This window comes from Malus domestica, chromosome 17, assembly GCF_042453785.1.
Source record: "Malus domestica chromosome 17, GDT2T_hap1".
Taxonomy (NCBI): domain Eukaryota; kingdom Viridiplantae; phylum Streptophyta; class Magnoliopsida; order Rosales; family Rosaceae; genus Malus; species Malus domestica.
Window position 1 is genome coordinate 3,485,516 of NC_091677.1, and position 14,592 is coordinate 3,500,107.

Below are 14,592 nucleotides of genomic sequence, written 5' to 3' on the forward strand. Positions count from 1 at the left end.
TTTCTCTATTTTTTAACACGTTCAAAACATTTTAAGAGGCCTGTAATACCGTTTATAAAAAAAAATCTTTTACACGTGGATAATAATGTGATTAAATTAGATATCAAATGATTTTTTTTTCAACAAACGATATTATCTACATTAAACGGAAGTGGGTGAGCTTAACTTCACAATGGGCTAGCAATAATGTGATTCAATTAGTTGTTTATTAAATATTATTTTCTCTATTATTAATATAAATTCAATAGAGACCAATTTTATTATGTGGATTCAGCTGCTTTAATTGGTTTATGAAGGGTTTCTTCTAGCATAATCTAAGATTATTCTTTTACTTTAAATATTTGACTTTTCTTTTGTCAATTTACATATATAAATACATTTAAAACGTGTAAGTTGCGCGTAGCACGCCGTGATTCAAAAAATGTCTTCTACACGCGCGTGAACGTGTGTATGAATGCTAGTATATATAAAGACAAGTGATCCAAAATACCCAAGATTCTAAAATACACTATAAAAAAAAACGCTAGGCGCTAGTCGAGCGGCTGGCTGGGGCCTAGCGGCTAGACAGGGCCTTGGCGGATTTAAGTAAATTTATCGTTTATTTGTGAATAAGTGCCTATTTACATTTAAAAAAAAACATAATTGTATTGTGATACGTCAATTGTGAAAATCCCGTTCCTGGATTTCATGCACTGTTATAATCTATGTATTTGTATTATTGAGATTTTATGTTATTTTTGGAGAATTTATATCAACTTATTTGAATTTAGATTTTAATTAAACTAGTTACGAAGTTTGAAGTTTGGAAATCAATTATCTAAAATTTGTAAACCTTTCGAGGTCACAATTTATATTTTCGAATAGAGATCAATCTCACGAACACATAGGTCACGAATGCATAGGTAAAAACCGTTTGCGAATCAAAGTTGAAACGAAGAAATTAGAGATGTTTTAGTTGTTTTTTTTAATGAAAAAAGAAAAGAAAAGAAAGAACTCTAGAAGATGCCAAATGGCAGCAGGGGAGAGGAAAGAAAGGAAAGGCGGGAGAGAAATGAAAAGGGGGGAAAGGGAGATGCCCAATAGGAGGGGAGATCAATGAGAGAAAGGAGGGAAGTGAGAAGCACTAAACCCAGACTTTTCCCCTTGACCCGTTTCTTTCACCCTGACCCGGTTCAATTGACGTCTATTTTCGACGCCCTCACAACGTTTTCCTAGCAAATGAAATCTCCCCGCCACTACCAAATCATTTCCCTACCACTTTTCCATCAATCTTCATCCAAACTCGACGTGTTTAGCCTTGTTTTTGAGAAAAAAACCACCATCGGGTCCGAGTGGTTCTCGGCTTTGAACCACCATTTGTGAAACAATTTCCTTAGATCTCCATCACCATTAGACTCTCATTGAACTCAGGAACAAGGCCCAAACAGTTTTGGGGGTGGCGTAGCACCAAAGGTGATGGATCGAAGCACATCCTATTTAGGGTTTCCGGCGGGTTTGAGGTAATTCCAAGCACTTCCCGGCCGAATTGGACTTCGGCTTATGTATGAAAATTACTCCCCTAATTGAATTTTTTGAAATAGTTGACTTTTTCGATGAGTCGGGGTGGCCGGCTGCCACGTGTGGCGGCGCGTGGGCCGAGACCCCACCTAACCTTCCTAGACTAATTTGGATACCCTGATTCAATAGGTGATGTTCAATTGACGAAATCTCATCATATGACTATAGTTTTGATAGAGACCACTACTTGAACATTATATGAATTGATGATACGACCATTGGATCTTGACCAAACTTTAATACGTAATATTTGAGGATAATAGGAACTTACGGATCTTCCCAAATTGGATCTCTAAGTTTGTAAAACTAAACGTTGGCAACTTTACCGATTGGCGAAGATCCGACCGTTGGATCGTAATGAAATTTAAGTACGTTGTTCTAGAAGTATAATGTGGACTTTGGTAAGTTATGGATCAGAAATCTGATAGGCGGATCTTCCGGTTTAGATTTCTAGGGTTGTGAACCCTACTCTCGACCTTGATCGACGGTTAACTTTTTAGTCAACTAGTCTGAGTTCTTCTAGATTGTCGTTGATCTTAGAGTGTTGTTGAGATTCCATGGAGCTTATTGGGCTCAACGAGAGTGTTGTTGAGATTCCATGGAGCTTATTGGGCTCAGTGAGATGACGTGTTTGTCTCGTTTGACACGTGTCTCGATTTACGTACTAGTGGCGCCATATTGTGTTATACTTGGTTATTAAATGTAATTCCTATTGAATTGCTATTTTTATTTTTAGCCATCAATTTATATGATTTGATTGTGAATTGGAAATATTTATGAAATGTGATTGACGTACAAATTTGAAATGTGGTTTGTGTTGTATGATTGGCATGATGTGATGAAATGTGAGGGCTAGAAGTGGACCATTAACCAATTGTCATGGGGTTTGTTACTTCGACACTTGTTTCACATCTTGTTTTCTTGTTTCACTTTTTGTTTCGTTCAGCCTTTCTAATTGAGTATTTGGTACTTGTATTGTTTCTTCAAGCCGTTGCTATATTCCTTGAACTTCCGCTCGGTTCCGTTGAGCGATCCAGAACTAGGTATCTATTGGGGTTCCGTTGAGTGGTCCGGAATCCCTCGTGATCCACAATTCTATTGAGTGGTCTGGAATTGTATCTAGCTTGTATTTCATTGAGTGGTTCGATATGCATTGTACTCCGTGATTCTGTTGAGTGGTCCGAAATCGTATCCACTTGGATTCCATTGATAGGTCTGAAATCCCTTCTACTCCACGATTTTGTTGAGTGGTCCGAAATCGTATCCTAGTTTGGATTTCGTTGAGTGATCCAGAATCTCCTTGATGTCTTGGTTTCATTGAGTGGTCCGGAACCTAATGTTGATGGATTTTGTTAAGTGATCTAGAATCTCCTTCCAAACGGCAGCCACAGCCTTGGAGGAGTGGATTAATTAGCATCTTGTTTATAACTCTGTTTTCTTATATTGTCTTATACATCAATTTAATTGTAAGATAACTTAACGTAGTACTGTACCACTTACAGTCCAATGTTTCCTTCTCTCTCCTTTTTCCTTTGTTTGTTAGCAATCAAACAAAAGTTCATGTAAATTAAATTACGCTCGCATTTTCCGTGGTTTATGGTGCTAATGATTTGATTAAATAATGTAAATGTTGCATACATATGGTATGCAAGAGTTTTTCTAGTGTGTCTAGAACACGAGACGGTACGTACAACACATTATTTTATAATTGGAAGAATTTTTTTTTTCTCGTATCTCTCTAATTATATAATGATATATGGATGTTCCGTCCCTGATTTGAAGCAAAATGAAAATCTCGAGTATAGGCAATCTCCTCGATGGATTCATTAATGTTTCTTCCAAAGTTGACAACCTCTGCAGATTCAATTAATTAGGCTCTTCATGTTTCTTAATCGAAGGAAATTTCCCATAAACCCTCTCCTAATCATGTACCTACAAGTTTATAGTTTTTAGATGACTCCTTCGATGAATGGTCAAACTCAAATGTCTCTTTTGGATATATGAATGCATTGACCTGATCACAGTGATCAGGAAGCAACGAAGTCACCCGTTTGTCCTTTTATAATTAGTCTAATCTTAATTATATATGTGATTGATTGCCCTATACCGCTTTAACTGTGTGCTCATTTCCTTGATTTTGAGGATGACATTATATGGTTGCATGCATTCATGCATTAACGAATTTATGAATTATAAATTAGGTTTGTCAAAAATATTCATAGATGTGCAACTAGTTGATTGCCCTAGTGGTTAGCGTTGGGGTTCAAACACTTCTCATTTTTTTAGTATAAATTAATATAAATATCGCTTGTAATAATAAAAAATATTCATAGATGTGGGATGCGAACAAGTATGTATATATAAATAAAAATTTTGATTATATTTTCAACAATTCAAATATAAAGAAAAAATCACTACATGGTATATATTAATCTTTGCATGATTAATGTAGGAAGGATCTATTAATTTTCGTGATCAAATTTCTTAATTAAAATTGAAATTTAATAACCTAGTCTCGGGATACCATGTAGAATTATAGAACTTGATGATTGTATTGAGAGCACAAGGTGCACTTATATACACGGTTATGACTTGATGTAAAAGCAAAGCTAACTTAACGTACAAGAATACATGTGGAAAATGGAAATAGGTACATCATCAAGTCCTAAACTTAAGACTAAACGGATTCCTCGTGGAGGACTCCTCTAACAAGATATTGGTCAACCAAAACGACCGGAACCAAAATATCCCATATATTTCAAGCGCTTGCAGCAAAGGATCAGTTAGTCACATTATAATGTGACTGATAAAGTTGTTTTCGTCACACAAAACTCGGCAAACCCCATGAGCTTGAAATACCTTGATGCAATTGCAGAGTAGTGAAATATAACGGAATATGATATATAAGTAATGCTAATTTACATCATGATGCCAAAGGCTACTATAATTTACATCATGATGCCAAAGGCTACTCTCTAATCCAGTCTAAATTCAACTGATTATCAATTAAGCAATATACATATAATTAGATATCCAGATAAACGTTTCACAAGTTGTATGTCAAATATCGAAGATGAGTACTCTTACCGCCTACCATTGAATTGTCAATTTTAACGTCATATTAAAATGTGAGCATTCAATTTAAAATTCAAATAACGAGTGGTAAGGGTCAAAATCATATGAGCTCTTTTGCAAGATTTTAATACGTTGCGGACTCTCAAACTCTTATGACATTCGGATAAACGTTTCACAAGTTGTATGGCAATTAACAAAGATGAGCACTCTTATAGTCTATATCATTGAGTTGTCAGCTTCGATGTCATATCCAAAGTTCCAAAAGATGTTAGGCACTAGTCAGGCGGCGGGTTGGGGCTTAGGTGGACTCGGCGGATTTAAATAAATATATTGTATTTCGTGTAAATAAGTATCTGTTTATACTTAAAATATAAATAATTTCATCATAACTAGAAAATAGAATGAAATATATATTATGAAGTATTAGAACATAATGAAAACATGAGGAGCAAACATATAATGTGTGTTTATTTAAGTGTTCAATAAGTCTCTTACAATTTATTGGAAACAATAAAATGCAAAAAGAAAGCTATCTATTTTCTATCTTAAGTGAGTTGCAACCTAGGCAGGTGTCTAGGCGGGTCTGTGCAGGCTAGGCGGGTCTGTGCAGGTTAGGCGGTGCCTAAGCGGGTGCCTCAGCAGGTCTAGGCACTTTTCTTAATTTTCAAACGCTTAGGCATTAATCGGGGCGGTGACCAACCACCTAGCGCCTAGGTGGGGTCTAAACAGCGTTAGGCGATGATTTTTAGAACAGTGGTCATAATAAAATGTGAGCATTTAATTTAAAATTCAAACAACGAGTACTGGAAAGGGTCGAAATCATATGAACTCTTATGCAAGATGTTAGTTCGTTGCGGACTCTCAAACTTTCATGACTATAGCTAGGACCCTAGTTTGTGGAGATGAACAAACGACAATCATGATCAAATTATTTTCACGTGAGTGTTTGGTGGCTGTTTTGCTGAACCTTGCGACATATTGGTTTGGCCGATTTGATGTTACTGTGCCACGATTATAATATTAAAACAGGCAAGTTAATTAATAATCTTTCCATGCACGATCGTCTGTTGGAATATAATGAGAAAGAGAAGCGTGACAAGTGAGACTTCTACATTACTAAGTTTGAAGTCCATAACCAAAAACCACACTACCTAAAAAGGATATAAACGAAGAGCTAGCACTAATCTTGTGCGTAAATGCAGTGCGGATATACAATTTTCTGGTTTCAATTTCAATGAAATGCAGAATAATGAGGGTGAGTCTTGGCGGAACAAAAAGGTTGTTTCTTTGTGACCAAAAGATCACAAATTCGAGTAGTGGAAATAACCTCTTGCAAAGTAAGAGTAAGGCTACGTATAAATGTTTCCTTCCCAACCCTTGCAAAAGGAAGAGCCTTGTTGGCTTGGGATTGTCTTTTTTTTTTTAGTTTCAATGAAGCCTAGCTAGAATACAGAATGGCAAATGATTTTTTTTCAATTTTTTTCTTGGAAAAATTAGTATCTGGTCCCTAGTTTTTACTGTTCATTGACTAAGACCTTATTAGTTCTCAAATTTTGATTCAAGTCCCTATCATTAATGTGATAATGAATTTACATGTTTATTATATAATTTTTAATATAAAAATTAGTAATTAATTTAGGGTTTAATACTCACACCTCTATTAAACTTCTAATTAATTTTCAATTCAAACATTTCCAAAACAATAAAAAATTAAATTAAATTAAGTTTGTACCTATTAGTTTTATATATATATATATAAAAAGATTCTCAATTTTTTAATCTTAAATGTACCCATTCATATGATTTTTCAATTTTTTAAATCTTAAATGTACCCATTCTCAAATATATCAATTTGTTATATGTAAAATGTACCCTTTTTTTAATATAAAATCCATTCAAATTTTTTAATCCATGTTTAAACTTATATGGGTACATTCTTTTTCGTTGATTTGAGAATGTATCCATGTTTTGGTACAATACCTTTTTTTGTTAATTTTGGTTAATGTACCCATACATATATGTACACACACGCGCGCGCGCACACACACACACAATATAATAGAGAGTATAATTTATATTTTATTATTTTTAATCCCATAAATTATGGATTTTATTTAAAATCTCATTAATATAAACAATTACAAATTTCAATTTTAATTTTTAATTTAAAAATATAGTAACTTACATTATTATATTAATGTCGAGGACCTTAATAAAAAACTAAAAACTAAAAAGGCTTCAATCAAAGAATATTGATAGTTAGGGACCGCATCCAAAGTGTCCCTTTTTTTTTCTTCTGCCCGTTTTTGTTTGTTTGTCGATCCTTTAATTCTCTTTACATTTATTCAATTCAAAGGCAACAATTAAGTTGTGAGAATGTGTAGAAGAAAGAAAAAATGTGCAGAAATCATTTTTGCGTAAAGAAATTACATAGAGTAAATAGGAATTCCTTCTTTATGATAGGACTTGCTAGTAGCAGTGCAAGTCCTTCAATTTATTAAACAAACTAGAATACAGTACGCCTCTAATTAACAACACACATGACATCTTTAAATACATACAGTACTAAGTACTCTAACCTGGAAAGAAAGTAAAAGGACACTTAACTATATAAATTAAAATGCTCTTAGACACACATACACACACATATACATATACATACATACATATATATATATATATATATATATATATATATATATATATATATAATATTAGGGTTTCTCATCATGATCTGATGATCCATCTACTGCGTAATCAAGCTCCTAATTATAGCGGCCTCCGGACTATCAGCATCAATTGTAGAGAGCAGTTGGGAGAGTCGCTCGCTTAGGTCGTCAACCTCTGTGTGTAAGTTTCTGATATAGTTGCAAGTCTCTTGCAGGACCTTCGATGCTGGCACCTGCACCATACAACAAAGCAAAACCCAGATCCCAGTTAGCGCCATAACTACTGGCTTTCTAATATTTCTACAAAGGAAATAATTTTTTGTAACATTACTGCTGCACAACATCATCAAATTTGCTTACCCAAAACAATCTCTCCGTATAACATATTATATATGTATAACGTAATAAATTCTCCAAATTCTAAACATACCATCACATGCCACATGACACGTGACACGTGACACGTGATGAGGTTTACTACTAGATGGTCCCAACTCCAACCACGACACTGTTTAGTAATATATGGGTCAATGGGAAACCGATATTAATATTATCAACCCATATATATCTAGTTACCATGGAAAAAATGTATTGATCCCTTGATGTCCGGGTCAAGTTTTTAGACTACTATAACAGTCCAAATAGACTGCAATAGTACAGTTTACATCCGGTCCTAAAGTTACCTCTTTTTGCTCCATTGTTTCTACTGTTGTTGAGAACTTTTCAAATCTAGATGCATATGCAGCATGAGAGAGAATTGTTATTGGCACATTAAAAAAAAAAGTTCTATATTACATATCATATGCGGTTTTAACAACGTATTTGCTAATTTACCTACGATAATGAGTGCAAAATCAATGATTTTTTTAAAGTACAAATAATGACTCCAGTATTATGATCGATGTATTTTCATTGAGAGCAGAGAGGAAGAGTTTACCTTGTTGGAGCGCCTATCTCGAATCTCAGGAACCAGTTGACGTAATTTGGACACCAGTTCGATGATTTGGTCATCTTTGATCGCTGGAGTACCTGACTGCCTTGACCCTCTGCTAGACATGATCCTTACTTACCTAGCTAGACAAGTAGCTAATTTTATATTATCGTTTTCAAAATATATATATGTATGAATGATCAGCCTGGCAATGGAGCTTTATATATATAGGGTTTAGGAACGAGAATATTAACCTAAAAGAGACTAGCAACAGAAAAATACTGGGGAGGGGGGAAAGGAAGGAGAAGTTGATGAAAGAAGGAGGAGAAGGAAAAGGGTAGCTAGTAACAGAAGTGGCACTAGCAGTCCTATAAATAAGGTATATGATGGGCTTAGCCCCAGACAGTGATAAGAGATATAAAGAGAGGAAGGACCACTGGGGAAAATAGGAGAGAGAGAGAGAGAGAGGGAGAGTACTATAACATAGACAGCGATGTTGGATGTGAAGAAGACAACTGCGCATTGGAGAAAGCAGTAGACTAGACCTGGTATTTTAAGCCAAGTGAGAGATAGAACACGAGAGCCACGATAATTTTTTATATATTCCGAACACAAAATGTGTTAATTATTTCACGTGTTATAACACACATAGACAATATAGGTTTAAGATATTAACAAAAAAAAAAGGTAAATCGCTAAAATGGTCCCTGAGATTTGCATAACTCATCACTTGGTCCCTGAGATTCCAAATCGATAAAAGTGGTCCCTGAGATTGTCCACCATCCATCATTTTGGTTCTTCTATTAAAAACTCCGTTAAGTGTCCCGGAGCTCTTGGCCGGAAGTTTGGGCAATTTTCAAAGCTTCGTAACTCAATCGTTTCTTAACCAAATTTGACCCATAATATATCAAAATGAAGATAGGAACGTGTAGAATAAGATTATACCTATTTCGAAGCCCAATGGTTGCCGGATATTGCCGGAAAATAGCCTCAAAGTTGATTGGTCCGAGTGAAAACTTGAAAACTCGCCGGAAATTGGGTAAACTTTACACGTTCATAACTTCTTCAATACTCAACGAAATCAAGTGATTCAAAAACAAAAATCATACTTCTAGATGAGACGAAGATAATGGTACCTTTTTCAATGGCTAAATAGATGTGGTTTGGCCGGAAAATGGCTCGAAAGTGGTTGTCTTGGTCTCGAGTTAGCCACTTTTGAGCCGTTTTTCGGCCAAACCACGGTGATTTAGCCATCTAAAAAGGTACCATTCTCTTCGTCTCATTGAGAAGTATAATTTTTGTTTTCGAATCACTTGATTTCGTTGAGTATTGAAGAAGTTATGAACGTTTAAAATTTACCCAGTTTCCGGCGAGTTTTCAAGTTTTCACTCGGACCAGTCAACTTTGAGGCTATTTTCCGGCCATCTCCGGTCACCATTGGGCTTTGAAATAGGTATAATCTTATTCTACACTTTTCTATCTTCATTTTGATATATTATGGGTCGAATTGGTTAAGAAACGATTGAGTTACGAAGCTTTGAAAATTGCCCAAACTTCCGGCTAAGAGCTCCTGGACACTTAACGGAGTTTTTAACAGAAGGACCAAAATGATGGATGGTGGACAATCTCATAGACCACTTTTATCAATTTGGAATCTCAGGGACCAAAGTGATAAGTTATGCAAATCTTAGAGACCATTTTGGTGATTTACCCAAAAAAATGAATTTACGTGTTAAAAATACTAACATTACGTGACTGTGTTATCTCTTCTCTACTAATTAATAAAACCCTCTTTGTCAACCAAAAGAGGGTGAAAAGATAAATTAGTCTTTTATCACAAAAAAAAAATAATGGGTAATAATGTAATTTCACAGGTCAAAATTTTACTATTTTTTATTGAAACCTCACCTACAGGTGATGTTAAAATACTTCCAATATTTATAAATAAATAAATAAACCAAAAAGAAAAACCTCTCACTCCCCCACGTACTCTCTCTCTCCCTCTCTCCTTCTCATTTTCTAAAAAAATGTGTTCATACATACAAAGTGTGTAAGCAAACACTAGTAATTATATATATAAAAAAAAGCATGAGGATCCTCAAATCACATTTGTTCATCGTACATCGTACGGTAAAAAATTATTGTAATTTTTTTATTAAAATTAAATATAAACAGTACTTTACAAAAAATAACCATACAATGTACGATGAATGAATGTGATCCTTACAAAAATAATCCGGCAAGGATTCTCTCTAAAAAAAAATTGAGAGAGAGAGAGAGTTAGATGCTCTGTGTATGTTCCCAAGTTGGGGTTTGCTTTCAATGGGCTTCAAGAAAGTTGTTTGATTTTGAGCCAACAAAGTGGGGCCTTCATGTATATGTCTCCATACGCACCACCATGTGATCGTAGGATACAGATCCTCTCAACTTCCACAACTAAGGTTACTGAATTTTATTCACCAATCAGCCATTGCCAGCCCCTTGAATTTTCAGCCACGGCTCCTATGTTTCAGGGCAGTCATCTCCAGATGCAGGTATTTCTTTTCTCCAACAGGATCTCTCCGGATCTTTTTGGTGAGGATCCTAAAAATCTATAAATTATGTTTGTTCATTATACATTGTGTGATCAATTTTTGTCAAATACTGTTTATGTTTATTTTTAAATAAAAATATTTAAAATAATTTTTTACTGTACGATGTACGATGTACGAACACGATTCACGGATTCCCGAGATCCTCACAAAGAAGATCCGGCGAGGATCCGGACTCTTCTTTTCTACCCATTATTCTGACTTGGCACGCAACAGTTGGCTTTCAACACAAGGTGGATTGATTACATACACTGGGGCTTCTACTTGACAAGGTTAAAACTTTAGGAAAACTAATGAAAAGGGCTTGAAAACTTTGAGTTTTAATGATAAGGACAAAATAAAGGGTAAAGTGAATAGTACCAGGATTGACTTTTTAGTGTAAAAATGTGGTTTTTCGTTAAAGTGAACAGTACCGGGTGCTTTTCGTTAAAGTTCCCTAAAACTTTAGTAAGATTGCCTTACTAAGCCGGTAGTTTTTACACGGAGTGAAACCAATTTAGTGTTGTATGCATGAAACGAAAACATACAGAGAAATCTCATGTTTTTTCTTAGGGACACATTGGATGCAGTCTCTAGCTATCAATATTCTTTGATTAACCTTATCTGTTTTTAGTTTTTTATCAAAGTCTCTGACATTAATGTAATAGTGTAATATTTTTTTAATTAAAAATTAAAATTTGAAATTTGTATTTGTTTATATTAATGAAATTTTAAATATAACCCATAATTTGTGGGATTAAAAATAATAAAATAGAAATTATACCCTCTATTATATTGTGTGTGTATGTAAATATGGGTACATTCATCAAAATTAACACACAATAAAATTATTGTACCAAAACATGGGTACATTCTTCAAAACACAGAAAAAAAGAAGAAGATATTAGGCTTAATAACATTAGTAAATTTCTTCGATTAAACTTGACATAGATACATTCTCAAATCATTGGAAGAAAAAAAATGTACTCATATAAGTTTTAAAATGGATTAAAAATTTTTGAAAGGATTTTATATTAAAAAATTGGGTACATTTTATATGAAAAATTTGTACATTTTATATTGAAAAAATGGTACATTTTACATATAACAAATTGGTATATTTAAGAATAGGTACATTTAAGATTAAAGAAATTGAAAATTATATGAATGGGTACATTTAAGATTAAAAAATTGAGAATCTTTTTATAGAAAACTAATGGGTACAAACTTATTCTAATTGATTTTGGAAATGTTTGAATTGAAAATTAATTAGGAGTATAATAGTGGTGTGATTATTAAAATGCTAAATCTTTGACCAAAAAAAAAATTAAAATGCTAAACTTATTTTAAAAAATATGTAATAAACATGTAAATTCATTATCACATTAATGCTAGGAACTTTAATCAAATTTCTAAAACTAATAAGATTTTAGTCAATGAACATTAGTAACTAGAGACTGTATACTAATTTTTTCTTTTTCTTATATAAGATGATGTGGAAAGTTGGGTTGGTTCTACTCAAGTTTTTCCTCTACTTGACAAATGAACTTACGGTTGGTGTTGTAGATTCGAATTTTCTTTAACCTGTTTCAAGTTTTCTTTGAATTCAATGCATTTAGTTTTCCAACTGCCTATTTGAAAGATTCCTTTCATATATCCCATGAAAATCATATCAAATCTTCTTATTTATGCATTAAGCAAATTGTAAATGAAATACTCAATTCATTTTAACCAAGCAAATCTCTCCTCTCTGAGTCTTTGACTACGAGTCTATCTTTCCCATGTCGCTTTCTACATTTGTTTTCCCTTCTTATTTGGGACACACAACTACGTGAGTACTACATGGCATAAGCTTCAGGGTCACATGCCAATTTCCTGGCTCACACGACATGCCACGTGGCACGCCATAAACCTGACTACACACAATTAGAGGATGAGATATTTTTTCAGTGTGTTCGGAACATGAGGTGGTATACCACATGCAAGTAGTGAGATACTTATGTTAAAAAATTAACAACTTGAAAAATAATTTTTTTTTCCCACTTATACAATGACATGTAATGTACTACATACGTTCCATACACAATTAAAAAATTCTCCCAGCGGTGGGAGGTGTTCTCTAAAACAGGCAATGGATGTGAAATTTCCAGGCTTTTGTCAAGCACTGTCACGTGCGACTATAAAATTAAACGACCCCTATTTGTCTGCAAGGACCACCGACCCTCTATTTGTCTGCAAGGACCCCCCCCCCCCACACACACACACTCCTTCCTCTCTCTCTCTCTCTCTCTCTCTCTCTCTCTCTCTCTCTCTCTCTCTCTCTCTCTCTCTCTCTCTCTCTCAGAGAGCCTCTTTGTGAGTTGTGTGCTTATGTGCTGCATGTGTGTGTATTTTGTTGCAAAACCAACGAAATTATATCGGGGATAAATATGTTGCGTGGGCGTATCTTTGATGTTTCCAATCTCTAATCCCCATTTGATATATGTTTAATTTATAAAGATAGGATGTTTTGCTAAAACAGTTTGACATGTTATATGTTATCAACTTAAGCTATGAATAAAATCATAAACGTAGTTGTACTTACTAATGAACATAAAACTAGGGTTTACTAATGGACGCATATACCGACATTGCATTATAATCTAGAATTAGGGTTCAGTAAAAAGATAATCTTTTGTAGCAATGGCATCTCTAATCTTTTAGATGAACTTTTTGGCCTCTATGTGTTGCGTAATGCAACCAAATGGTACATGTATTATGCACCCTAAGGAGTTGCAAAGAGAAGGAAACTTTCATATTCCCTTCAAACGCACATAATCCACTGAAAATGGTAAAGGCTAGACACACATGCAGTTTCTATATACATGCGTTATAATTCGATAGATTCACATGGCTTACTTCATGAAATTTAATCGGGAAGAAAAATTAACCACCCTATATATACAATCAAATCTTATCTCATTGATCGTAATGTATTGTCCTTATATACATGCATGCATGTGAGGTTGCTGTAAAAATAAGGGTGTAGTACCGACCCCATTTAACTTAATGGACCAATACAGGATTCATTTAAGGCAACAATCAGCTACTTATTAGCTTAATCTATCTTCTTGTTGTTTTCATTAATCATTATACACACCTTATACTCGAATTTTTTTTAAGGTATTGAAAACACAAGTCATATGGTTTATTATTACACATGTTATAAAAACGGTGGACGATATAATTGAAACGTCTCACTCATAAGATATTTAATAAAAAAACAAATCAAAATACTATAATTTAAATAATGACGTATATTAGCATCACACCGTCACATAATCGGGTTCCAAATATGTTGAAAATTTGTTCTACGGTGCTCTTTGATTGTGAGCCGTATTGCTCTTACTCGATCCAGGTCCCCCTATTATTGATTCAATTAATTCAACGAGGTGTGGCCAATTTTTGGGGTCCTCTGGGGGGCCTTTTTTGTTCCTCTATATTTTTGAAAGTTCTGTATTATTTATTGGGGTCTTGCTTTTATGTGGAAAGGACATTCCAAAAGTTCAATGATGGCCTACTACATTTCATAAATCTTCCTGAAAGTTATGTGTGTTGCAAGCTACAAAAATCTGTTATATATCGATCTGTGTGATGTCAAACGTGAGTTGGAGAATAAATTTCACATTGATGAAAGAATGGATCTTGTTTAATATTGTCAATTTGGTTTTATGATGGAACATCAATTTTCTTTATGATATCAGAGCAGGTTATCCCCAATGTGCAGCTCAACGGCCACATGCTCCACGCC

At 34.3% G+C, this 14,592-nt stretch overlaps 1 protein-coding gene across 1 annotated transcript; it reads right to left on the reverse strand.

Annotated features, from left to right (window-relative positions):
* Positions 1–7,063: 7,063 nt before the first annotated feature.
* Positions 7,064–8,562, reverse strand: LOC103404427 (transcription factor PRE6-like). Its single transcript, XM_008343335.4, has 2 exons — positions 8,239–8,562; positions 7,064–7,534 (listed from the first exon to the last, which is right to left on the reverse strand). The coding sequence occupies exons 1-2, from the start codon at positions 8,356–8,358 to the stop codon at positions 7,379–7,381; spliced, it is 276 nt and encodes a 91-aa protein (XP_008341557.3). The 5' UTR covers positions 8,359–8,562; the 3' UTR covers positions 7,064–7,378.
* Between the last annotated feature and the right edge of the window lie 6,030 nt (positions 8,563–14,592).

Excerpts from the sequence above, each read along its gene's own strand:
- LOC103404427 (XM_008343335.4), bottom strand. The coding sequence starts at position 8,358 with ATGTCTAGCAGAGGGTCAAGGCAGTCAGGTACTCCAGCGATCAAAGAT. Across the intron at positions 7,535-8,238 it reads GAGATAGGCGCTCCAACAAG|GTGCCAGCATCGAAGGTCCT; the intron begins GTAAACTCTTCC and ends TGTATGGTGCAG.